This window comes from Gymnogyps californianus, chromosome 23 (genome assembly GCF_018139145.2).
Source record: "Gymnogyps californianus isolate 813 chromosome 23, ASM1813914v2, whole genome shotgun sequence".
Lineage (NCBI taxonomy): Eukaryota > Metazoa > Chordata > Aves > Accipitriformes > Cathartidae > Gymnogyps > Gymnogyps californianus.
Window position 1 is genome coordinate 4430708 of NC_059493.1, and position 27692 is coordinate 4458399.

Consider the following 27692-nt stretch of genomic DNA (forward strand, 5'->3'; position numbering starts at 1 on the left):
AACAGATATCCCTATGCCAATAACAGCAGTAAAACAGGGATAGTATATTTAACTTTCTTCTCTTCTGCTGGCTCCTGCATACATCTTCATGTCCTTTTTTGTGGAAGCACTCTAATTAACATGTCAAAGAACTGCACTGCAGTCTGACTCAAGTCCCCCCTAGATGGTACAAGTAAGTCTTGCACTTAAAACAGCTTTACGATAATAAGAAGACTTCTTCACAGAGGGATGCACATTTCTATTGCACATCTCTGTATCACTCCATTCCTAAACCCCTTTCAGCACAGGTACCAACAGCACACAGATGGTGGCCCTCAGTAATGCTTGTGTTGAAGACTGAGAGAGCAAGGCCTCAAGAAGCAGAAAATGACACAGAAGAACTTTACATTTAAATCTGTAATAATAACTAAAGAATTAACAGTCTCTCGTTCTCTGAAGGTAAACACATCAGGCCTAGTGCAGCCCCTACAAGCCCTGTACTGCACATGAACCAATGACACTGTTCCTTTGCTGAAGGAGTGCCAGACTCTGGTAAGTTAACCTGTCCCATCTCTTTAGAAACATGATTGTATTTGCATGCAGATTTGAATCTTTAACCTGTTTGATGGCTTTGCCAGTTATCTCTCAGGAAAAGGAAATGGGTTTAACCTGCTCAGACATCAGATTCATCTTTTCCCAGAGACCAGTGAATCAATGCACTGCCTTAGAAGAAAATGTATTTCAAAAGCTTTTCGCCAGATCCTGATCTCACAAGCCCAGGAATAATTCCAGAACAACTTTGCACTACACTGGGCTTATTTTGGTATAAGAAGACAGTCCTGATCTCTTTGAGCTTGATTCAAAGCCAGTTTCAGGCAATAGCTATCATTTCAGTACCTTCAATTAACTGTGGATCAGACCTCTGTCATAACAAAAATAATCCTTCGTCAGTTAAGCTTATATTTCATTAGAGTACCTAGTATAATTGAAGACTTAATTCTTGCTGCAGGTTTCTAGGTGTGGCAGTTCTATGAATAAATACCTTTCCACATACATAACTAAACACTAATTCAGCATGTGTACTAATAAAGGGTATATAAAACGGCATAAGACAGTAACAGGATCTTCACAAATCATTGGTTCTTTCTAAAGTCCTGAAGTGTCAGATTTTCATTCAAATTTTTCCACTTTTGGAAAAATTCTAACTAATTCATTCAACAGGTGGTCAAGTTTTTACCTTAAAATTTTTCATAAAAAATTTCTTGGACCTTCATTATTATTTTTAAGTTAAATTATGATTTAAAATTTGACAATTATAATACACAAAGATTATTTAATGAGGATTGTTGGTAGTAAGAGGCTTTAAAAAATTAAATAAATCCTTCCATTTTGAGAAATCTGAATATGATTTGGTGGGAGCAAGTCATTCAACGTAAATATAAATCCACCCGTTAGAATTCAGCACACCATTATTCTCCAGCCATGCTTAACAGGCTTCAGAAACGTTAGCGTATACATTGTATGCCATCATTGTTACTACTGGTACTGACAGTTCAATGAGATGGTCATCTGGTCCCATCTGATTTTTTTCTTTCAGGTCTATAGATAAAGTCCGCCTGCTAGCAGAGGTGAATATAGGGCACTAAATAAGTTGATAATCCATTTAAGAATAAAAAAAAACCAACAGATTTATTTTCCACTCAGCTCATTGGCTTCTCTCGATACAACATGCTCTCCTTGTCCTCTGGGATTATCTTGAAAATGAAAAGTTACCCCCAGCGAGAGGGAAATGTAAAATAAATACTGTTATAAATAAAACATCTTCCAGTATGTAGAACAATGCTATCATGTTCCTGTACACTCAATACATCTATAGGCAGACCCATATCATAACAGCGTGAGCTCTAATCTGGAAAAAATATTAACATGTGTAGTAACAGTGCCTTAACACCTCTGCATAACAATGAAGCTATCTCCTTACATGTCCAAATGTCACAACTAGCAGAGTGGCCTTCAAACAGCAAGAGGCTAAATAAATAAATAAAGCAAGCAAGCAGAGAGTTGTCAATACTGATTACCAAAACAAAGAGGCTCCGAGCTCGAGCTCCTCTAGCGTAAATCGCAATCACCTACCTGTGTAAATAAACCTGCCTGGTGCACCTTTGCAAAACTGTTTGGATTTGTATGATAATGTCACTTCAACCACTCCAGGAATGTGACGTGGAGGTGTCTGAACTCGAATGGCATGAGGCGTGATAAGCTAGGAAATAACAAAAAGCGAGGCACGATTATGACACATCTGTGTTATCCCCCCCCTTTCACTTTTCACCCTCCAAACATGTTTTATGAGTAAATGCATTGCTTATTCCTATACAGGAGACACTATAGATCAGGCAAGCGATACATCTGGTCTAGTTTCTTGCCTCCAGGAGAGGAAGACACATTTTAGGATAAATTGTCATCAGGAAAATTGTACTGCTTATGCCCATTGCTAGCTTATTTCTGGACCCAGAGGGAATTCTTTCGCCTTCCCAAACTCCAACCCTTTCTTTATTTCTTTACCTTTACCTGTCTCCAGACACCTAGAATTGTTCAGTTCCATTCGGGATATTACTGAGCAGTTGGCCTCAATAATATCGCATAGCAAGGAGTCCCACAGAGAAAACATGTTCCATGAATTTCCTTCACGCAGGTTTATATGGCCCGCCTGACACGCCACCATTTTTGTACTATTATTGGAATAGGAATTAACACTGTTGCCCCTCCACTTTCCTCAGAAAATGAGTGTTTCTTCAGTTTAGCAACAGAGAGGCACCTCTACCTACCTCGCTCCATACAAGCATGGTTCCAAACACAACTTGCAGCCCATCAAAGAAGTTGTCTCCAATAATGATCACCATTGCTCCCCCTGTAGTCCAGCCTTCACTTGGGCTGATTGCTTTGATGCACGGTGTGGCTAAACAAAGCAAAAAGGGCATCAGAGCATCAGGTTATGGGGGTTTTTTTCCCCACACAGCTTTGAGACAGTTTGCAATACTGGGTGTAAACCCTTGCAGCAGATGGGTGCAAGCAACTTCTGTGCACATTAAGCAGTCCTAAGTCATATTGATGCACACTGTAGCTTAGAGCAGCTTCACCTGCCTACTCCTGGGAGTTTCTGCACTGCTGCAGCTTCACGGCTGGCATGAATTCCCTAGTGCTGACAAAGGCCCAGGACAAGTCCCCTCCAGCCATTCACCCATGAAGGCTGCTTTACCATTCCACGAAGCCCAATAAATAAATAAATAAAAGCATGTTTTCTGCCTTGCTAGTGTTAATTACTTGCCTATTCATTACTGGCACTTAACATCGTGTCATTAAAGCCTAATAGGCCAACTGTAGTGGGTGTAAAAATGAAACGCTTAAATGATTGTGCAGAGGCTGTTTAAAAAAACCCCACTCATTAGCATATGATCACACAAAAGCTAAACCCTGTGGAAAGAGAGGTAGATTAAGATTTATTAAGTTTACCAATGGGTAAAAATATATGGGAATATCAAATGTTTCCTCCAATTCCTATCAGGAGACAATTTCCAATAATTTTCTTGATTTTATAGGGTAGATTTTTTTTTCTTCTCTCTTCCATATGTTCAAGGCCTCTGGACTATACATCCCATCAGGAACCCAATATGGTTTCCAGGCCATAACCAAAGTCAATCCATCACTCCATTCCCAATGTTGACAGGGTCAGAGGTGGAGGGGAACTTTGGCAGTGCTCCAAAAACATGAGACTCCTTTGAACAGCCAGTCAATCACATCCAATCAGTCAAGGAAAAACTGGATGGCTTCCTAGGCTAGGAATCCTGGGATTTTCCTTCTACCATTTCACTGCCCGCTGGGGGAGAATTAACACCACTCTGAATTCTTTACTGATTCAATCATTTTCTTCCAGTTCATTAATTCTTCTTTTAGGTTGATATAGGGCACAGTTAAGAAGTGGGGCAGCAAAACATTATAATGAAATAATATCCTTCCTTGTCTTTTCTACTAACATCACTAGCTCTTCTCACTTTCACTAGCTGCAGGGGAGGGAAAAGTAGACACAGATAGCATTTTCTAGTAATTTTGAGTACTGTCTGCGTGAGAGAGGTGCAATGCGTTGGTAATGAATGTACAGGAAGAGGGAGAGGAGGGGCCAACCATTTTGAAGCTTAACAGATACAAGTATTTGTAATTGCTTTAATATAGTCCAAAACCCATCCTGCAGCCGGCCATGAGTCTTGCTTAGCCAAACAAACTAAAATCAATTAGTGTCAGTTTCCTTCTGTGCATTGTTATGCTTTGCGCATAGTTTGTTTAAGGGAACTAGTGACACTTTTTCATACACATCTTGTGCTGCAACAGTTCTGTTTAACTAAGATGTCATGTTGCCTAATTTGCCTGAAATCAAATCTATCCCAGCTGAATGAGAAGTCTGAAATTTAGATAATACTTAGTGTTTCTGTGTTTTTCATCTTTGCAGTACAAACTAATTAATAAATTGGGGCGTGGGGGGGAGCCAGTCTCTTAGATGTAAAGAGGATCACATTTTGCATGCAGTAGACACTGTCTTCCTGCCTCTTCCTTCTCCAAACCCCCTGAGGTTCTGTAGTTCCCCCTTAGCTCTCCTTCCCTCCTGAAAACAAATAGAAATTGAAGAATGGGTAATACGCTTTTGCATTCATTTGCGTACTGTTCTTCATACAAATATCCTACCTTCTGAGGGGTCAAGTCTCCTTGCTCTCCGTCCATGCTTGGAGTTGTTGTGAACAAACATGTTGTCAGACACTGCCAGTACATGCCCATCAACATTCACTGTTGTTGATAGCACAACCTAGATATTTAGAAAGGGAAGAAAAAGGAGGCAGGTAAACAATTTCCTTTGAAATGCAACTTGTTAAGTATTAATTATTCAGTTTAGTTAAAACCCTGTTCTGTTTGTAAAATGGCATCATGTCCTGCAGCGTTTACTCCCTAACAAGAAGGGGAGAAAATATTTTCTGCCTTCATTCTATGCTTTAACATAGCATCCTAAGGGCCGTATAAAGTCCTTACTGTATAATGAACCAGCTACTGCAGATGGCCCTAAATTTAGTTTCCTATGATGCACTGTAGCATAACTGATGGCAAAGAGGTCTATATATACCAACCAGGAGGGCAGGCTGCAGAGCACCACAGCAATTTGCCCTCTGATACATACATGCAGATTCAGAGCCATCTGCTGTACTGCACACACATGCAAATGTATCCACATCTGCTTCAAAAATACAGGTCTCCATTGACTGAGCAAAATGGAAACTCCTACTACGTGAAAACAGTACCTAATATCATGTCTGGTTTTTGACATATGCATGCTTAGTGCCTCTTGAAAATCATCTGAGCCTGAGGACCCCAAATCAAGCAGCAGTTTTTAAACCTTAGCCTCCGTGACTTAGGTTGCTGGGCTCCAATAGCATATGATTCTTAGAGGAAGTAACTGTATATGTTAATTAATCCCACTTAGTTTTCCCTTTACAATACAATATCCAAAGCTGTAAGTCCTATAAATCCAGAAATAGATGTGCCTTTAAACCACAAACTTTTAGGAAAAAACGAACAAACTGCATTTTAACTACTGAAAGAAGATGCATCTTATTGAAACTTTCAGGTTTCGACCATTCGTTGGTGTAAATCAGCTTAACTCCATTCAGCTGCCACACAGCTACAGTAATTCACAGCTACCGAGAATCTGACCCTGGATGTGTTCATGAATTTTCACAGATACAGCTGTCATACTCTAGGTAAGAGAATGTCAAGCTCTAATTGTTGATAAAACTACATTCAGCATATAGCAGGAGAAACCTTGCCCTCCTACAGGATTATGCTAGCTTAAAGAATACTTTCTTTCTTGAGACAAGTTTAATTCATTCCAAAAGGCTCTTGTCATACTGTACTCTTACACTTCTCAAGCATTCTTGTCACAAAATGTGTTGCTTTTGTGTGCCAACTGATTTCATCATTGCACATTTGGGTGGAGTGAGACTCCTCTCCAAAGTGAACATTTCCCGCATGACATAGCTGAACCCCCTCAGATGCACTTCATTATTTTCCGTTAAACAATGGAAATAAATTTTAATCTCTCACTGGCCAGCACAGAGCACACTATGGCAACAGGGGAATAGACCTGAATTATTCCAGTGTCTGAAATATTTACGACAAGTGTTTAAATTGTAACCAAATGTAAATAAAAAGTGTATCATATATATACAGTTACACTATATAATACACACATATCTGAACTCACATACACAAGGTACGTATGTGATAAACACACACCCACATGCTCTCAGTATGAGATCTTTATAATATATGCAGACTTCACGTGTACACACATTCCCTGTTTGAATAACCATTTGGGTGTAAATGTTGCGCACAAGACAAGAGCCACATTTCAGGAACAGTTGTAGAGATCCCTGTAGCATGAGTAATAGCAAGAAACAGTCCTCTGTTTAGAAGCTAAGTACTGAGCATCCTCTATTCCCTGAGCCAGCAGGAATGGAAGATGCACTTTTAGACCTCTCTCCATGAACGGTTCCATTTTTATTCACCTCTCCCATTCATCACAGGAGGGTCAAAGCCACTTGGCATTTCACAGGCTGGGACCTAGGGTAAATAAATACAGCATTCTCAGGGACAGGACAAAACGCAAAGTTCAGATCTGGACCAGAACATTCTCAAAGGTTTGGACCTTATTTGCAGTAATCTCTAAGGTACCGTTGAAATTCAGCAGAGACCTTTGTCGTCTTTGCTACGACACTGCTAGCCAACTCATTATCAATGATGTGGAGTAAGAACATGTGAGATTATAGACATAAAAATTACTGAACTTCTCCACTTTGCTCCAGTCATTCCCTCTTGCCTGATGAAGATGACAATCCAATTGTTTTATACTGAAGATTAAAAAACAATTTTTTATGGATAAAAGGAAGAGGAATGTGCATTCCACTATGGTCTCTAGCTCCCAGGCCCTTCCCTTTCACAAGCCAACTGCTTTCCCCCAGTGAGTATTTCCTGGGTCATGAAGGGTGACCCTTTCCATCTGGAATCAATCAGTCAACTCCTGACAACTTCCTGAAACACCTCACTCCATTTCCTGTTCTCTCCCCCTTCTCTCTTTCCCCCTGGTTTGCTTCACTCTTCAAAACTGCAGGCCACAGCAGCTTAATGTTAGAGGGTCAGACACAGTTAGACTCCAAAACACTACACAAGAACACCTTTGACCTTCAAAAATCTTTACATCTTAGCTAAACAAATCAAGGTCAACGTTTCTTACCATTACCTTGTTAACCATTTCTATGCATTTTTGCCAATACCCTTCTGAACACATATTTATCAATAACACTTGTTCTCCTAACATCGTAAAACATTCCAGGCCTTTGGGTTTTTTTGAAACCTGTATTTAGTGCTGATGAAAGGTGATGTGCCAACTTCCCTGGAGATTTAAATTCTCAGATTTGTCCACAGCACTGGCAAATTACTGGCAAATGACTTTGGTGCATTTTTCTTTTCCTGATCTGATGGCCCTTCTTCTTGTGTAAGATAATTTGGCTTCTATGCCTATTCAGTTGATCATGTTTTACCTAAAATCAGTAGTTAATGCAAAATGTAATCCTAAGGGAATGATCTGAGAACATCAAAATATGTCAGGTAGCCCATGGATTCCGGTAATTGTAGCTGAGGGCCAAATTTGACACAGACAGCATAAAGACTAAAAATTTTGTGCCGCCCCACAGCTGGATCAACCCATCATCTCTGTTGGAGTTTCAGAGGACAACCAAGCAAGCAAGAAATAGACAGGGCAATGTGTTATTCCTTCATCCACCCAGATGTAGGTTCCACCTCTAGGAACAGCGAGGGAGTTACAGGCTTCTAAGCGGTGTTTTCGGCAGTTCTTAAGATTCTCTCTGCAAATCTGCAAGGGTCTTGTTATTAGCTATGAAGCCACAGACATAAAACACTGATTCCCCAGCAGTACTGAAGAAATGCATGTGCTGTATCTCCACCTTATGTTTGTTTCCCAGGTGGATTTCTGTAATGTAATCCCTGCTCAAAAACCACAATGAGGGTTCACCTACCATGACATTCAGACAAACTGTCTTTAGCACATTAAACTCAGGCTCTCTGAGCTGCACTGCCCCTCTTTCACTCCCTTGCACAGTTCAAAGTGTTGTATTTCCTTACAAACCTTTACCTGGGTACTACAATTTTTCCTCCCCCATCTATACATTATATCAGTATCTCTATATTCTAAAGTATGCTCCTCTTGAAATCACATATATGCAAGCAAATACACATCATCATATATATAAAAGCCGTATCACTCATAGACACCTATTTAGACATATGGTACAAACATTCCAGGCATACAGGCATTTACTTACATGTAACATATCTCATCACTGTGTAAATGATCTCTCTCAAAAAATTCCTGTTACCATTCCAAGTGTGGAAAAAATTCTTTATGACATTGTACATCTGGAAACAATATTACATTCCTGATGCACTTTCCCTTATAACTCTCTAGTCACAGCACCATGTTATTTTAACTTTTCAAAAGAATAACTACTATGAGGATTTAAAAAATTATCATCATTACTATTATTTTCCAGCTGGGTGGAAGAAAAGATGTCAGGCCTCATCCTGCTGTCTTCACTTGGACAGGGCTCCCATTGATGTCAATAGGCATTTTGGTTAAGCGGGTAATACAGGAGTAGATGCTAAAATATAATGTGTTTGCTTCACAGTTGGATTAGGAATAAGATAAACAATGTGAAAAATGCCAGCAGCCTCTCTCCGCTCAAAACTTCCATTGAATTCTTTGGGAAATCCTCCCTGAGACCCTGAGCCTGCTGCAAACTCTAAGCTAACAGAAAAAACTATGCACATGGCCTTCATTTCAGGAATGGGGCCTCCTAAGATTATAGGGGCACAGGGGTAGGAGATAACTCCTGGGTCACTGACATCTAGTCTCCTGCTATTACAGACAACCAAACCACGTAGCTACTTTTGTAAAATTGTCTTCAACCATTTCAAGCTTTTGCTTTTGGTACTCCTCTTGTTTTAAAGCCTGCTTGTCCTGATGGTTAGGGAATTTATGGTTTACGGCCTAAATTTATTCCTAGTCAGTTTATACTTAACACTAGCTTTAAAATTATTATTTCCCATTCTGATCTACCTTAGGATATTTTTAGACAGCAGTTACATCCCTTCTCAGTGCATGGCACTAAAGTATTTGAGCCAAGCTCTGGTCCACTCCTCAGTCACCTTAATGACCCATTCCTGCACCTGTTCCAATTTAATTTTCATTCTCTGTTGAATGTAGTTAAACCAGTATATTGTATTCCAAACAAGAAGTCAGTGGGGTACAATGGTACAAATGCATCCTTCTTTCTACTGGCAAAGCTTACCTGAGACATAGTAGAATCTCACCTGTGGTTTGTTTTTAATAGATGATACACAACTCTGGTAACTCACTGTCACAATGGCTATTTGGTCTTCAGATCTGAGCACATTAAGCTCCTTGAGTGTTTTTTCTTTTGCAGTTGCAGCCAGTTCTTCCCTTACTCATACAGAATCTAAAATAACATCACCTTTTGTTGGGTCAGTCACTATCTGATGAAGAAATCTGCCACCCAGTAATAGCTCTAGACTCTGCTGATACTAGTTGCATTTGTTCTGCAATCTATACCTGGGAAATTAGTCTCCCATAACGACATTAGTCCGTGTAGTATTCACCTCTAACAACAGTTCAGTGATTTCTATCCATATTCAAAATCTGACCATGGGGGTCTCTGGCACATTCTTTCACCGTCGGTCTGAAAAGGATTTTGATTTAGACCAGTTATGTTTTATTCTTGCTATTCCTTTTTGTTTCTTACAGTCTACATTCCTAACTCACAATATTATCCCACCACTCTTACCCATTTTTCTTTTTCCTGAACGACACAGATCCTTCAGTGCTTCGTATTAGAAGCTAGCTGGGTGAATTCTCAAACACAGCCAGCTTTGCTCACGTGCCTGATGATGAACTGATCCAACCACTCTGAGGTCAGGAAGGAAATCTCCCCAGGGATACACCTTGTTATTTTTCCTTTCTCCTTCTCCCTAGAGCACCTAGAGGGGGATACCTGCCAGGAAACATTCCATGTCATGATTTCTGCTGAAAACAGAGGGCAATTGCTGACCTTTCTCGTTTTGTTTCTAAAAAAGCATGTTGGTTCAAAGATGACCATTGTTAGTATTGATGTTCTGTTGCCTTGTACCATTCTCTCGACTGTGGCACTGTAGGATCTGTTTAATCAGGATGTTACTGGATGAAGCAGAATTCCCAATCAACAGGAGTCTAATGCGTTAGCACCAGGTCTCAGCTGAAGCATTTTAGCTGAAGTGCCTCATCTTAATTCCACAGAATTATTGTCCCCCATTACACACCGGTCGTTACCACTAAGTATCATTGGGCTTCAATCAAGTTCTCTAGGAGAAGTCCTCATTAAATGGAGGGCATCATATTTTTTTTTTTATTCTGTTCCTGGGAGAATCACTCACTGAGAATACAGCAATGACAGTAATGACACTACCTATGTAAACTCAGATTTGCAGATTAGCTGAACTCAAATAGTCAGCACTATGGTTTGAATAGGTGATTTTAGCATGCTGTTTCAGTTTTCCACTGACAATCTTTATTCAGAAATACTTTAATTGATAAATAATCAATATTTGCTTCAGTTAAATTCACAAGGACACATTGCTCGATCTGCATATGTATTTAGGCAGCCATCAAGTAACCATGCAAATACCCATTAGTTCTAGAAAGATCCCCTTTCCCTGCTCTAGCCACTGACAGACATTGAAGTAGTGAGTGATTCACAATAAAATTATGTTACTACTGGGGAAAAAAACCCACTAAAATAATGATCACACATCCTTTAACTTCTGAGGTATAACATTTTTTCCAACAGTAGAAAACCTTTGTATTTGATTAAAAAAAATGAAAGTTAAGAGATTTTCATTGTATCTTTGAAGCTCTACTTAATATCAAAGCAAATTTCAAATAGTTAATGTGATCACAAAGCAGCTGGTGTTGCTCTCCAAACTAAAGAATTATACTAAAAAAACCCTCTTCAGGCATCTGGAGCTGTATTAAATTTACAATGCAGTGTTAATGTAACCTTTCCATCCCTTTTTCTCCCCACCCCCCTTTTTTTAAATGAGTGAGATATAAGTGAAATCTAACATTTAATTTAGTTTAATATATTGCAACTATACTGTAAAATATCTAAATCTTATATCTAGAAGTGAGGCTGAGGCCAGGCTCAGAGACTGGATCCCAACGCCCTGGAACTTTGGTTATCAGCCAAACCAAGCCCAAACTGTGTAGCTTCACACCCATCTCTAATCAGAAGCATTAACTTGACACTTTTCCAGACATGAGTAACCATTCTTCCATGCTGGAAGAACTCAATAAGATGCATTGTACAGCACTATTTCCATGTCTCTTATTTATATTTGTGTCTCAACAACAAAGCCTGAGTTTTGGGCTTTCATTCAATCTCCACTGAAGAGCAAAAATGTTTTTTGATGAGACCCTTTCGGTTTCAGTAGCAATTTAAATGAGAACTTTGATATAAGGATTCTCTCTTCTGTTTTTTTTAATAACCATAAAAAAGAGTATCTTAATGTCTCCTGGAGATCTGACAAGCACTACTCCATTGAAAATGAGTATACTTGGCTCTGCAGAAAATCATAGGTACAAATTAAAAGATACTCAACTGAGCATCACTGCAGAAGTCTGTTTGCATAAGGAAAGTTAAATGCGTGGAAATGTTTGAAAGGGGAGGGCCTTAATAACAACAGCTGTACAAATAATTTATTAGGAAAAAACAATAAAGGTTTTAGATGTGGCCCAAGAATAAAACATAATGAATTAAATCATAAAATGAATAAAGTACCCTACTGCACTGTGCTTTTTGACCCTGCTTTTACTCTGCTCACATGTTCCTGTACTGGTAGGATGAACAACTGTCCTTTCAAACCTAATAATTCTGCACATTAATTACTTTGCCTGATGTAAATCTTAACAATTAAAATGAAAATGAACATGTTCACAGTGTGCAAGCACGCCACTAATATTTTAAGTAATCTATCTTTTTTTCTCACTTCTGACTTTAAGGGTAGCTGACAGATCATGCTCAACAAGCAGCAGGCAAAAAAGCGTTTGCCCAAATTTAAAAACAAAAAACAAAACAAAACAAAACAAAAAAAAAAATCAACCAAAAAAAAAAGGAGGATCCAGAAGACAGAGACAGTGGAGCATTCAAGAACACTCTTAACTTTCATTACATTCAGGGAAGTCATGCTTCTATCCTTAGAAACAACGAGGCAGAAAGAAAACAAGCTGTCTTCGCTTATTGTCTTTACAGCTCATCATGGCTGATTTCCTTTGGAACACAGAGCTTTTTTACTCCCAATGTGTAAAATTTTAGCAATTGAACTACTTTTTGTATCTTTTTTTATACATACTGACCTCTGTAGCCCAGAACAAAGCTCATCAACCAATGTGTCCAGTTTTGAACAAGCCTGAATGAAGATCCTGCTTTCACTCAAAACCTCAAGCATTTTGCAACTTGTCTCAAAGGGTTCATTTTTGTAACTCTGAAAAAAGGTCTTGTCAACATTTTTGGTTTTGACAAAAAGTAAGCTAAACCTAGTGGGTTTGCCTGATCTTGATTAATTTTGGGGTTTGAACTTAAAACTCACAATGAAACTCAAAGGGTATGAACTCACATGGACTGAAAGTGCAAAAGGAGTTTAAGTAAGCCCTGCAAAACAGAACCAGAGAGTTTCACTTGGCTCTATTTTTCCAGCTTGGCATGTTGTAAGGCAGAAAACCCAGCTGAAGAGTCTATCCGAGCTCATTTTCTTCTCCAATAAACTGCTGATTTTGGTACAAAGATCAAAAGCAAGGCCATACTTTCTCATATACAAGAGGCATGCCAGGTGGATGGAATGAAGGCATTCCATCAGTAACCATGTGGGTGCTGTAAGACTCATTTCAGTTTCCCTGTTCAATGTTTCACTGGAAGTTTGAAGCTCTTTAGGCTCCATAACATCACCATTTTGGGTGTGGAGACACAGAGGTGAAACAAAGAACAAGGCTGATACTAGAGATAGATTTCTGCCAAAAAAAATTAGATCCAAAATCTTCCTGCAGTTCAGCACCTGACCAAAATCTCGGGTTTTAGTCTCACTCGCCATAGCGAGGGGACAGCTAGCATGAGATTGAAATCAAATCTGAATTTCTTCAGTGTTCAGGTGTGTTTGGATCCAGAATTTATATTTTGGCTGTTACAACCAATATTATTTGTAATATGGCAGTGCCTAGAATCCCCAGGTGCTAATCAGGATACCCTTGTGCAAGATTTTTTACAAACTCCTAACAAAGAAAAAGAGACTCTGTATTTGTATTTCATTACATTCCACAATCAGCTATTCTAGCTGGCTCTAAGAGCTAACAAGATCTGTTTACATGCTATAAACTGAGTTTTCCTTTACTCCCAGATTTTTTCGCATTCTTGGCAGATGATATCTAATTGGTGTTTTTTCTTTATGGAAATTGCCACTTGAAGAAAAAAATCTGCACAAATTTCCTAACAATAAGCACCTCTTTTTTTTTCATGTCTTATCATCTCTAAAAACACAGAATGAAGAAGTCACTGCAGGCTCTTTAAACCACTAATGAAAAAAATTAAGTTGGTCAGGAATTTTTCTTTAAATTTATTTCTGCTCAAAACAAAAAATGAACAACTCTTTTATATTTTTTGCCTATGTTTCTTTAAAATTCTTGGAGCTTTCAGAAGCTTTCGTTTTGCAGTATTTCTCTTAAAAGTTGAACTCTTTTTTTTTTGATAAAAATATACCTCCTGTGAATTTTTCATTGCTAGTAAAAGTAAAAAAAAGAAAAAACAAACAAACAAAAAAACACAACAAAAAACAACCTCCAAACACTTGTCTGTGAAAACATGTTTTGATGGAAAGTTTTAAACAGCTCTGTAAACTCCTGTGGAGTTTTAACTTCATTTATAAATGAGGAAACTGATGCAAGTGCCCAAGTAATGAAACATGAATTGCCAAACCTAAGAATGCCACCTTCCCACTACAAGTCTTGTGGGTCTACAAGAAAATCACAGATCCCTCAATAAGCTAAAATCCTCTTTGTATCAGGGATGTGACACAGTGAAGGTACAATAATAATGATAACAAGCAGTAACAGCATTTACAAGGATAATCCTGATTTTCATCAGTAGATTTCAAAGGCTCTGGCTGGCAAAGCATGCATGCACTTTCTCAAATTCTCTCCTGAATCAAGACCACAAAGTTTTACCAAAGTGAGCAACCCCACTTGGAGAGGTGGAAATATATACTAAAAGAAGGAAAAATGGCTCGTCAAAGGTCACCCAGCAAATGAGTGGTACAGTCCAACCATCTGACTTGCAATCTTGTCTCCCTTTCGCTAGACCATGCTGCCTCACTCTCAGTTGCATGGGAGTTAGTGCTAGCATCACTTTTCTACAGCGTTCTCTGTCATGCCACCTTTCACACTGCACAGAGACATGACAGTGCATCCAAAACGTAAAAGGCTTGAGCATTCTGTTTACATTTTTGTGAGGGCTAAATTACAGGTAAAATACTTATTTATTAAACATACTTGCTTAAAAGGTTAGAGTATGAAAGATGGGAGACTGTGTCTGCCTTTCTCTTCACCAGTGACACACTTCACCTCCTTCTGTGTTTTTATTAACTGGTATTCACAATACATCAGCGACAGCTATGATGAAACCAGTGGCAGATTTCACTGCAAAGCAGCTGGGTCATTGTCCCATGGGTCTTGTTGCTTTGCTGCGTGCGATCTTAAAGTGACCATCACTATTTTGACTTCTTTTTTTAAAGAAGCTGAAAGGGAGGGCATGAGAGTGTTAAAAGGCAAAAGAGCTGGAAAGAGATAGGGAGCGGAGGGAAAATGAGGAGACTGCTTGTGTACCACGTACAGAGCTGCTTTGAAAAATTCTGAGGCATCTAAGTATCACAAACATGATCCCTGCTGTGGGCAGCTGCATGTGCGAGTGCTTTGCCCGAGGGTGTCAAATCAAATATCCACTGCTGGTTGGTACAGTACATCACTTCCCCTTGGGGATTCACAGTGGAAAAAGAGGAAAAAAGGGGGGAAAAAAAAAAAGATTTAAACACAACAAATGGAGAAAAACTTTAACATTATCTGATATGGCTTATCATACACTGTCATCATGTTTATTATGAACAATGTAGGAGAGAGGAGAGGGAAAAGAAGAACAAAAGCAGACAGGTTAATGCTGAGCCTTATAAGACTTACCTGGAACCGTCTCATATCTCTTGGGTTTCCTGCTGTTTTCAAGCAATTCTGATTGCACTTGAGAAAAAATTTTAAGAAGAATCTGGAAAGATAAAGAACCATGTCACTTCTACTAATCATAACAAAACGTGTTATTATATTCTGTTTTAAAGTATACATCGTAGTGATTTACATGATGGTGTATCAGTACACCAGGAATGTAAGAACTTACCAAAACAGAAACAAAACAAACAAAAAACAACCCTAACAAACAGAAGTTAAAAAAAAATCAGGTAAAGTACAACCAATGTGACCGTAATCCACTCTGAGCTGGGCTGCTAGCTGGTATAAGTCAACATATCTACTCCAATTTATGCCCGTTTTCTCACTGCATGTTTGACCACACGATTTTAGCCTCTTTCTTTATCTCTCCCTTGCATACAAGGTCTTTCTTTCACTGTCTGAAGGGATTTTCCGTGAAACAATATAGAAGGGTAATGTTATTGTAAAAACTACAAAACCCGACAGGGTAACTCTGAAGCAGATAAGCCTTGAAACTACTTAGAACGTATTAAAAAACAGAAACAAATACAGCTCCCAGAAGAAGCTGATGAGATTTCATCATGATGATGTTTTTAGTTATTAAGTTTCAGTAACTAAAGCAGAGAAGCAGAACTGTCAGGAGTCCAGATTATAATCTTACATAGATTTTGAGAGAGGATAACAAAAACACAACCTGAAGTAATACATGACAGCTCATGCTGTCCAAGCAGATAAACCTATTAACATTGTACAAAGTTCTCGTGCCAATTATTTTTGCCCTGTCACATATGCCTATCTTTATGTGTTATTATTCTGTAGAGTTCAGCTTGTCATGTACACAAGTTGAATCTTCAGCATGCTTGATTGGCTTACTCAACACTATGCACTAGAGCATACAGATTTTACAGTTTAGAAATATTAGGCAGGCATTTTTCTGTAAGATTTTCCACCAAATTTTGTGTCAAATCCAGGGAGGAGAGGATTCATCCCTTTGTTATCTGATTAATCTGATTAAATTTGTGAATTTCAGAGGTAAAGAAACTACATGAAAAATCACAGTTGTTGGATTAAAAACAAAACAAGCATGTCTTCAAAATTCAGACATAACAGGCAAGAAATTTTTTTGGCATCCTCTATCACAAGTGAAAATATTTTCTGTGATTCTTTTCATTTTCTCCATTTATTAGACAAAATGGGCTTAACTGCAACAATTTTAAAAAAATATCAAAGACTTTAAGATAGATTTAGAAAGAAAAAGACTTGGATATAAGAAAAAATAAATAGTTGAATTGATTTAGAATACAAAGAACTATTTATTTATTTATTTCTCTTGCTGAGTGCTTTCCTTAAAAAAAAAAAAAAAAAAAAAATCCGCTTTTGCAGTAAGTTAAAGTCCCAGGTGAGCCAGGCCTATTTCCCTTTCTGTTACTATGACAACGATTTTTTACCGCAGTCCCTAAGTCCCTTCAGAACTCACACATTCATGCCTTGAATTAGAACTTTAAAGGAGAAAGATGTATATTTCCTAGGGTTTACAAACAACCACCACCAAAATAGTCCTAACGCAAGACAATAAAGCAGAAATCCACTCTCCCTTGTTATTGCTACTTTCTTTGCACCGCTTACATTGTGGTATTTCTCTTCCATCTGCCCCAAACATACAAAGAAATAGCAAAGGATCTGATCCATTTGTATGTTGCTTGAACAAACAAAACCCTTCGAAAACCTCATGACAATTGAACCCACAAAAAAGACCCAGATAGTGTCATATAAAATGACTGTCACAAAATACAACCTTCCAGTGAGCTTTTTAAATTAAAATGTCCCTTTTTTCCTTAAATCTCTCACAAACATTTTAAAAATATCTAAAATATTTATTTTCTCTGTGTGTGCATTTTGCAGACTGTTATTTTTATCTCCATCGTTCCTTCTCATTTATAGCTTAAAGAGCTCACTGGTTCTTCCTGTGGCACAGATTAGGGTGAAAGTACAGCGTCCTGCTGCGGTCTCTCTTCACGTTGGCATTCAGGTTCAGCAGGAGAGATGTGTTGGTGCTCAGCTGTCAGAGGGCAACTTCTGTGAACAGAGCCCTGGTCACCTCCTTGTAGTCTGAACTAAAAATCGTACAGAACTTCATACCTCAGCAGCAGCACTGAGTGAATATATTCTATCAAATAAGTCTTATTGTCTCCTCATGCTAAAACCTGTGACCTCTGTTATTTGAATGTTTTGGTAAGCAAGATTTTATCTGTAAGAATGTTTTCAGAAGGAAAAATACTATGCATGCTGGCACACTCAAAGATTCACAGGAGAATTTGAGCCGGAAATGTTACTCACAAACACTCCTTTTTACCCTGCCCTCTTCTTACAGATATAAAAAAATATTTGCAGATATATAAACAGCTTATGTTACTGAGATCTACCTATGGAAGGAAAAACTGCAAAACAGAACCAAACTATATAATGAAACCAAGGCAAGTAACTTTTACATGAAAATCAATGAGCCGCTGCCTAACTGATTGTTCTGGAGGATAACGGCAAACAAAAATCCACAAGAAATTGTTACTTTCAAGGAAAAATAAAAGATCAAATTAATCGGGAAAATGTCCAGTTTCCTTTTTAAAATTTTTAAATGCTTGCATCCCCATTCATCTAGATGAGAAAAATTATCAACATGGACTAACGGACGAAGAAAATCAGAGCAAAGAAAGGTCTGTAAGAGAACTCACTGTGTCAGCTCAACTGACTTTGGGAAAAGCTAAGATACTGCGGTACTGTATGTTACACACACCCCTAAAAGGCAGATATAGACAGGTAAAAATTCTAAATGTATGTTTAACAGTATCTGTGACTGGACTCTGCAACACTGCATGGCAATGAACTAAATTCGTATTTTCTGCTAGATGTCTCCATAAAATTGGGGTTCAGATCCCCAGCAAATGTAAATCAGCAGCGTATGTGAAAATTAACTTGGATTTCAATTAGATCTGTACTGATTCATACCAACGGGTGTACTGTCCATTAAAAATACACAGAAAACAAAACTCTCCTTCTCTCCGAGCTGTCTGCCTCCTGCAAGACACAGAGCATTCTCATTGCTCACCGACTGCTTTGCAATAAACAGCATTCAGCATGCAACTGTATGGAGCTTTAGGGTATTTAGCCAGGATATTTAACCAACAGCAATTTTGGGAGTCCCACTTGAGACAACTTAAAGGTGCCTGACTTTCTGGAACTGCTGAGCACCTCAGCCGCTGAAAATTGTGCACCTTTAAGATATCACAAAATGGGCATCAGTAATTCCTCATCTCACTTTTCAAAGTGCTGCCTTTGGTTTTTAGTACTTAAGCATTGTGGCAGTATTCATATATATATTGCCTGTGCTAAGACGTTTGTAGTTCCTTTGGAGCTCACTGGATATGCTGCACTAAGACAGTTTTCCCTCCCATCACCCCAGATTTCGATTTAGTTTTATTTAGATGCACACACAAGAATTTTTATCTTTCCTCTAGTTGAATCACATCTCTCTTTTTCTCCTTTCAGAGTTTCTCCAGTCAAATTTTAGCTGCAACTGGGCATCTGCATGAAGTATTTGGTAGGTCGTTATAGATACATATATATTTTAAGTGGCTGCATCTGGGAAAGGCATTACTATTTATTGCAGCATTAGAATAAAAATGACTTGGGGGGAGCAAAGAGGGAAGGCTTAGCACTAAATGAAGCTGATTTAGGGGTAACAGGAGAATTGCAGAAAGGCTTTATTAATTTTTTTAAATGAGAACCTTTAGCCAGTTTTTGGCCTTAACCTATACATACATCAAAAAATAAAAACCAGAATTTTAAAAGATTAGCTCATTTTCATGTTTCTTAGCTGGCCTTTGTTCCTTGCTAAGGATGGCATTAGCTATGAGTTTAGCAGATAACTCTGATTCCAGCCAAGCAGAGAGAGCATGGCCCAGTCATCTCATAGATCAATAACTAAGGGCACTGGGGGAAAACCTAAATACTTTCGAATGACTACCACTAAAAATTCTGGCATTGCTATAGAAAACCTGATTAACTTAATGCATAGTCATAAAATTAATTAAGATATAACTATAGACTTATCCTTTTTTTTCTATTGTCTCTCTCACATAGTCGAGCTTTCTATCTACAGACTGATACACTTGCAAGAGGTCTCCAAAATGCCACCTTAAATATAACTCTCTCTTTTAGGATTTAGAGGGAGCTATTTTAAAAGTTACTGCTCCTACTACTGGGAGTTACCATCATGCCGAGGAGTTAGGCTGATGAATCATTTAAGTGCCCCTTTTTCACTTCAGTACAAAGACAGCTGTGTTATCTCAACTATTTTTCAGCAACACTATGAGCAATCCTATCTGACTTTGTGGGAAAGCAGACCGGGAGCGCTCATACAATCCATAATACAGTTGAGAGACAGCAGAACAAATTCCCCTGCAGAGGGCTGTCAATGGACAGCGCGAAAGGGTAAGGGCAAAGTAAGGAAGGTCTTGCATCTCTCAAGCTCTTTTCAAAGCAATTGCTGACGCACACTCCCACCTTGTCTGTGTATGCCTATATTACTAGGTTCTGTACCCACCTGAGGCAACTTAAAAATGTGGCTAGAACTAGAAAGCATGTTCCACACCTCTGAGAATATTTATCCTCCATCTTGGATGACTGAGAAGAACCTTAATCAAATCCTGTTGGAGTCAGAAAAAAAATTTTTCTTGTGACTTCAACAGGACTAGACAGAAGCCCTAAAGAGCAGTCCCACATGCAACAGAAGGTGTAGTTTAAAAAAAAAAAAAAAAAATCCATTAATGTTTTTTTTTAAACTCTGCCACAAGACCTGGGACTGATTAGTCTCACCACATGGAACCACAGAAATAGATAATATGCTTTGCGCTTTTATAGCGCCATTCTATGGGACTTAAACTTCAATTAATTCTGCCTCACAAAACCCCTCTGCAGCAGGTGGTGTAACTCACCATTTTACAGGCAAAGATGCCAGGGCCTGGAAACTGGGAGGGAATTGCTCCCCATCACACCGCAGGTCTGCCGCAGAGCTGGGACTAGGACTCAGATCTCCTGACTCCTGGTTCTACATCTTAACTAACCTTCCTATCCACCTTTTGTGCTTTCTTAAAATACAGGTACAGAATCAAGAGATATAATATTGTTTTTATCTTGTGAGCAGCCTCTGGATACACTTAAAAAATATTCCTTGTAAGGCAAACACTGAGATAATCCTGCCTTGTTTGGGTTTCTGTAGAATTTGGATTCATGGCCTCAGTCATTTTTTGGCATGAGAACATGCCTACCACCTAGTATGAATATGTTTATCAGCAAATCCTATGATGGTACAATCTAATGAAAATATAAAGATATGGTGGCATTCTACTTAAATAATTAAAGTGCTTCCAAAAAGTCACAAATTGAACAAAGAAAAAACCAGAAGCTGTTATTATGAATATCTTTGCTCCAGTTAAACAATATTAAGATTAAATATACTATGAACTGCAAAACTATCATTACAGTGAGGGCCTGACTCCAACTCCATCAAAGCTAGGAAATTCTGAGATCAGGGTCTCCCATCCTCCCCTCGACTCACCCGTGTGTGTCTTGGCATTGAAAACTCTGAGATAAGTGTGACAAGTAACCCTACCCAATGCCACAACACGACAAAGTAGAAGGCTTTACTTGAAATTTCTTCCTTTCAAAGGGACTAGGTCAGATTCTGCACACACATTTGAAGGTCAGTGTTTAAAATCAATTAATTGCATTTATTTGATATCATCTTGATTTTAATGACTATCACAGTAGAAGACTTCTTTATAATCTGAATATTTATCTCTGGAGTAATTTTGTTCTATTATGTCAGTGTGTATTATTAGGGAGCTGATGAGAAAATTTCCTACTCTTTTCCAGCAGTTATAGTCAATGTGGGATCAGGCATTGCACAAAGGCATTCTAAATGAACATACACCTTATACTGTGTGAGAAATGAGTGAGGTTATTACAATAATCCAGAGTATTTATATGATACTCCACAAACAGCAGCTAATTAATCTTCACAAAACTCCTGTGCATAAAGTGTGAACCCAGTTTAACAAATGTGAACATCAACATATGTAGGTCAAAAGACTTTTCTGAGTTTGTCAGAGATTTACTGTGAGGGAAGGGAGCAGGAGTCAGATGATATGAGGTCCCAAGCCTAGGCCAGGAGAAGTTGGCTGTTCATTTGTCACTTGTTTAAGAGAAAGACTGCAGTTGCACCAAAAAACGCACACGAACATTATGCCTGCTACTCCTGCCCCCAACAACGTCCTCATTTCCTAATGGGAAAAATGAGAAACACTTCTCTATCCTCTTGCCTTAGTTCAAAGTAATTTCTTCAGTTATGGGACCACCAATCTGGTTAGACTTTTCTCCAGCTCCACACCTCTGCATGCAGAGGACAACCGGACCATGCAAGAGAATTCCTCAGTTAGGTGTATGCCAACCTAAGGAAGATGGAGTAAGTGATCCTTTGAGGTCCCTTCCTCATAAATTTCTATAATTCTTATTTTTACGCTTCCATCTATACTTTGTGCCACATACACCCCCTTACATTGCCATTACATCTTTCTCCTCATCTCACCTCTCTGATTGTCTCAGCTTCTAGGCACTGATCCTGACCTCTTTCTACAGGAACTTTTTCCTGTGTTCTACATTTCTTTTCCAGCTTTGAAATAGATGCTTGCCAAAGTAAAGTCCGCTTCTGCAGAGGTCTAAAGAGTATTGTTCAGGAATAACTGCACTGATGTCAGCAGAACTGTAATGACAAAAGTGAAGCTGGCTTCAGGATGTGAGGCTTTTGTATATTTGTACTTGTATTATTAAAGCAAGGTGGTTTGGACCAAAATCTACAGGACACAAAGATCCTTTGCACTGAGGAAAGTCTAGATCAGAAGTTTTCTGTTTAGGCCCATCTTTATTATTAAATTAATATTTAATCAATCAATACCAGCATGCTCATTCCAAGACGCTTGCAATGCAAAGCATATGAAGACACGCAGATCAGATAAGTGTAATAGAGAACAGGTGGAATTAGTGCTTTTATTTTAAAAAGCAAGAAAAGCTCCAAAAGGACTTTAAAATGCCACAAGGCATTGTATCCCTCAAATAAATTGGAAACATCAAATAATTTTAAGTATCAAACCAATTCAGTTTTCCAAGGCTCAGTCCGGTGTTGTTTACCAACATCTACTGTTTAACATCCTGCTTTCTTTCTCCCATACTTAGTCAATCACTCCAATTTAGCTTTTAAATTTAAAGTTTAGGTTTTGATGTGGGACCATTATTTAGGGCCTCTTTTTCTGTGCCTAGTATCAGACCTGAAATGCCACCTGGAAACACCATGGCAAGGCAGAAGACTATTACTAGTAAGTGTCTGATTTCTACAGCCTCTGGCCCCTTGCAACACTGAGCTCAGAAAAGCTAACACTAGAGATAGATGCGAAAACGGAACAAAAAAAGTTAGTGATTCAGCTAAGGTAGGCCAACAGATCAGACTACCTTAAAAGTCAACCTTATAATTACGAGATAGCAGTACCCAGTACTGTTTCTAATTATGATTTGTTTGCCCTGCCAAGAGGTCCTAATCACACTTGGGTAAGTAACACTCTATGCAATGTATTAAAGAAGACACAGGATGAAAGTACTAGTATCCTGTATTTCAGATGGATCAAGAAAGAACATTGCACCTTGAGTCCACAGCAACGGTTGGACTTGAATTCATGTCCGACTCCCAGTCTCATGCCTTAACCACAGAACAATTCCTCCTCAAATATCTCATCTCTCTGCAGCCTAGAACATCATATTTCTCTCTGCCCTATATCTAGTTGCTTTTTTTAAGAGCTTAGTTTCCAAACTAATAGTAACTGAACATAAACCTGCAATGTCATCCAAACCCAAGTCAGTAAACTTGATATTTATATTCTGTACATTTTCCACCTTCTGCACACTTTTCATCTCTGAAGTAGATTCTGTTCCACTCCTTCTGAGCAGCAGCAGGCACACACATCCACAACGGCAATTCACACTCATTGGGTAAATGCTTATTCTGTCTTGCAAAGTGATCCCATTTTCAAGAAACAAGGGTTGGGGGAGAGTGCACTGCCGGTTATACAGACAGTCATTTCTCGGTGCTGAATGTAGTTATTTGGCATGGCCACGTTTGCTAGGAAAAAAAATCTCCAAGGAAAACCTCCTTGTTTGTGCACTCTGATGAAAACCTGACACCATTAATGAAAATAATAATTGAACTCTATGGGTTCGAATTGAAAATGAAACACAACACTAACAGCGTGTTTGTAATTGCAATTGTTCTCCAAAAAGTCTTTGGAGGACTCTTTGCAATCTGAGCAGCTCCCCTTTTCCTTTGGGTTTTCCTCTTTCCTCCCACACCAAAACTTTCCAGTAACTTACAAGACAATGGCTAAAAGCTTATTTATACTGTAAGATCCATATTATTCATGCCATTTGGCACAGGACCAAATGCCATAGCATAATCAAAAGTCAATAGGCAGGGAGGTAATAGAGTAGAGGATTGGGCTGACGGGCTGTTGAAAGGGACGTTCAGATAATATTCCCTGGTTTATTACAGTATCTATGGGCTCCAACTGTGCTAAGCATTGCACAGTCACATTGTGAAATTGTTATTGGAGAAAAGCTACACAAAGGACAGGAGGAAAGAAAGGCTTTCATACACATTTCACCAATGGGGAAGTCAAGGCACCTAGAAATTAAGTGACTTACACCATAGCATAGATCAAGTTGCTCTTCCAGCCAAGAACCACATACCATTCCTGCAAGACCATGTTTGTGATTTTACTGGTTCTTTTTAATAGTGACAAAAATTTCATGAAGCTCTGCCTCAGAACATAACACCCAGCAGGATTTTGAAAACATGGCCAAATTCTTCTTCATTACACTTATGTCAGGCTCAGCAGTACACACATGGTTTGGTGCTGGACTCTATCACACAAACACAGGCCTGATGATGCTCTGCAACACTGGTTAAATCTATTCATTCTTTGGTATCACTTTGCTCTACACAGGTGCAAATTTAACTCAAGTTCTGCTTTGCAAAACCTACGGATCCCAGAAAAGGCCTACATAGGTGTTAAATAAGCACAGAATCTGATCCCCACTCATTTTTGTTCCATACCCAGAGAAACCCGTGATTCCTTTATCTTTTGACTCTTCTATCCTCTTACCCCATCGCTCTCAAAAAACACCTGTCTATTGAGCCATGCTAGGCTGAACAGTGAACACCAATTACACCAACAGCCTTTTTGCTGCTGATGGGTCAGCTGGTTTTTACCATTTCTGCAAGATGGCAGAGGCCAGCACATAAAAACTCTCTACCCTGCAGTTAATGCACAACTTGGTAATAACTTTCTGGTGACTCCAAGAGATCAGAAAGTTGCACTGATGCAAATGTTAGAGATGGAACCAAGGTTAGGCACCTGTTTTACACCTGCCAGAGTGGATATCACTCAGCTGAAAGCTCTCACTCATTTATGAAGGCAAGAGTATTGCCTGTCCCTAAACTGTTTTTGTATAGAATAAACACGCATTCAGGTACTAAAGAGACAAATTTACATCCCAGCAACTTGGGTCCACACACATTTTGCCTCCTCCCTTTTCTGAGGTCTATTCAGTTGGTAGATTTGCACCTATTGTACTTCTGGGTCTAGTCACAGATGACCTTGAATCTGAACATTGGTGTAACATTATATTCCTATGACAGATTTATAGATTGGCAGATAGGGGTGCATTCAGTGCATTCCTTCCCTAAGACAGGACAGCATCCAATGTTTGTTAGCATCATTAAACTAAAACTGACTTTTCACCTGCTCCCATACCATATGCAGCTGCAAATTTTTAAATTAAACTATGAAGCCATGCATAAATTTACATATATTACAGACTAGCCTCTCCATTTAACATGCAAATGTACTCCAATGTTTCAGAACACCTTCTGTCGCTAATTAATTTGCTGAATTATAATTAGACTAATCCTGCATAATTAATAAGCACAGATTTTTTTTTAATTTCTAAGCAGCTTGATGAGATCATTCACTTCCTTCTATAAACTGCTAAGTAACTGTTAAAAAAAATCTGGAAAGAACATATGTGAAAAGGTATGTTTGATGTCGCATACAAATTTAAACTAGCGGGCAAGCTTCAAGAAAGTCAAGATTAATATAGGTATATGGTTGAAGCAGAGAGACTGTCGGCGCATTATTTTCAGGGGCAAGGACCAAGATTTTCTGTGTCTATTTTATTCCTTTTGCTTTTACCCATCAGACCTTCCAAGATCATAGACTGAGACAGAAAAGGATTACAGAACCGTATGTAGTATTAGGAGATGTTATGATATTAACACACCGTTGTATATCAAAACACTCTCCCTGTACATGCTGTGTGTGGATAAGCTCCTTTGATGGTATTTGGAATTGTTTTTATTTCGGCTGCCAAACCAACGGAGATCATTCTAGTGAAACAATTAAGTGCTATTAGCACTGGATACATTCTCTAATGATTAAAACGAAGGGTCTTGCTTTAATGTTGAAGAGCTTGGATTCAGAGAAATACGTATGCCAATACGTTTTTTAAAATGTGCAGTGTTACAGGCCGTAGACTAGAGAGTCTCCCGATGCACAAAGCAACCCTTGTATGTAAACCAGCCAAGTCCTAAGATCTCACCCAGCAATTTAATTGTGCAGAGAAAGAAGGAAAGAGCATCCAAAATACCACAGGATGTTTTGCAAACAAGAATGCAAACAATAATATGAGTGTATTGTATTTATAAACATATACACACATTGTCTGTAATCTCATTTGCTAATTACTGTATTTATTTATATACTTTTTGATGTCTGTTTCAGCTCTCTTGCTAACAGCCTTGTTTAGTCTTCACTTCAATCTTTCTCAAATGCAACACTCACCAACATCACTGGGTATTTGCTTCAGTTGTGAGTAAGCAAAAGCTGAAACAAGACCTCACGATTCAACCCAAACAAAGGAAGCAAGAAGAAAAAAATTAATTCCTATACTAGGAGATTACTGAACCACTTAAAGCCTTCAAGTGTGGCTTGTCTACTACAAACGATATACATAAAATACATATCAGATACTTCTGCCTGAAGTCTCTGTTGTTTTTTTATTAATCTGGACAAGTGCCCTTCTTCAGACAAATATATCGTTTAAATTGACTTGGGTTCTGCATATCCATGCATAAATAGAAAACATAAAAGACAAGTTCTTGGCACTGTGTGCCAACCAAGCCACTTTCTAGTATTTCCTACTGGACAGTCAGTGGGAAACCACTTTTTTTAAAAAAAAGCAAAAACAACAACTTTTTTGCCCAAGGAAGACTGGAAATTATCCTGCTGTGCTTTAACTCATTGTAGACCTCCTCAGAAAAGATAGGTGCTTGTGAATAGCACGTGTTTTAATAAAGACCTCTCTTTAGGAGAAGAAACACCATCTCGAAATTAAAAATACAGAAGAATTGCACACTTGGAATCCCGACCACTCACAAAGCATAGCAATACCATGAGACCTCTTTGTTGTGGTGGATTACCATGGGACTAAAGGACTCCAAACACGGAACAGCTCATCTAATAATTCTGTATTATATATTTATAGACAGCCCAATACACATTGTTTTCCTAATAGCCACTGAACATATCACCAGATGACAAGGGAAGCTAAAGAGGAACAAGATGAGTAATATAAACAGAAAACATCTTTCTGTCTCATACATCTCCATTTCTTATCTTCCTATACCCCAGCTCAGCAGACAGAAAAGATGTAATGACTTTAAAAACAAACAAACAAACAAACAAAAAACCAAACCAGGATTAGGTCTGTATTTTTTCCCTCCTCGTTTCTGCCTGCACCTCATTTTAAACCATGGATGAATTGGTCCAAAGATATATAGGTCACATGGCTGAGGCAGAAATAGAATCTGTATCTCCAGAGCCACAGTGCCAGGTACATGAGCAAGTCACTGAAATTCTTTAAAGCTATTCTTGTTTTGTCAGAATAAGATATTTTGCAGCCACAGCATACGGCCAAAACCAAATGTCAGCATCCGCATCTTTCAGAAGATTTCTGATGTCCAGGGCTTCCTACCATTTCCCAATTCTTTGACCATGGAATTTGCCACAGCTGATATGCGTTTGCACTTTGT

At 38.6% G+C, this 27692-nt stretch overlaps 1 protein-coding gene across 10 annotated transcripts in view; it reads right to left on the reverse strand.

Annotated features, from left to right (window-relative positions):
- EBF2 (EBF transcription factor 2) overlaps positions 1-27692 on the reverse strand; it is a 144810-nt gene that overhangs the window by 21555 nt on the left and 95563 nt on the right. For 5 of the 10 annotated variants that reach the window (XM_050910172.1, XM_050910176.1, XM_050910173.1 and 2 more), the window contains 4 exons: positions 15422-15503; positions 4714-4831; positions 2805-2935; positions 2113-2239 (listed from right to left, as the gene is read on the reverse strand). In XM_050910172.1, coding sequence (XP_050766129.1) covers positions 2113-2239; positions 2805-2935; positions 4714-4831; positions 15422-15503 — 458 coding nt within the window. Of the gene's footprint in view, positions 1-2112; positions 2240-2804; positions 2959-3004; positions 3029-4704; positions 4832-15421; positions 15504-27692 lie in introns of all 10 variants that reach the window. The other 5 variants (XM_050910174.1, XM_050910171.1, XM_050910175.1 and 2 more) reach the window with 3 other exon arrangements.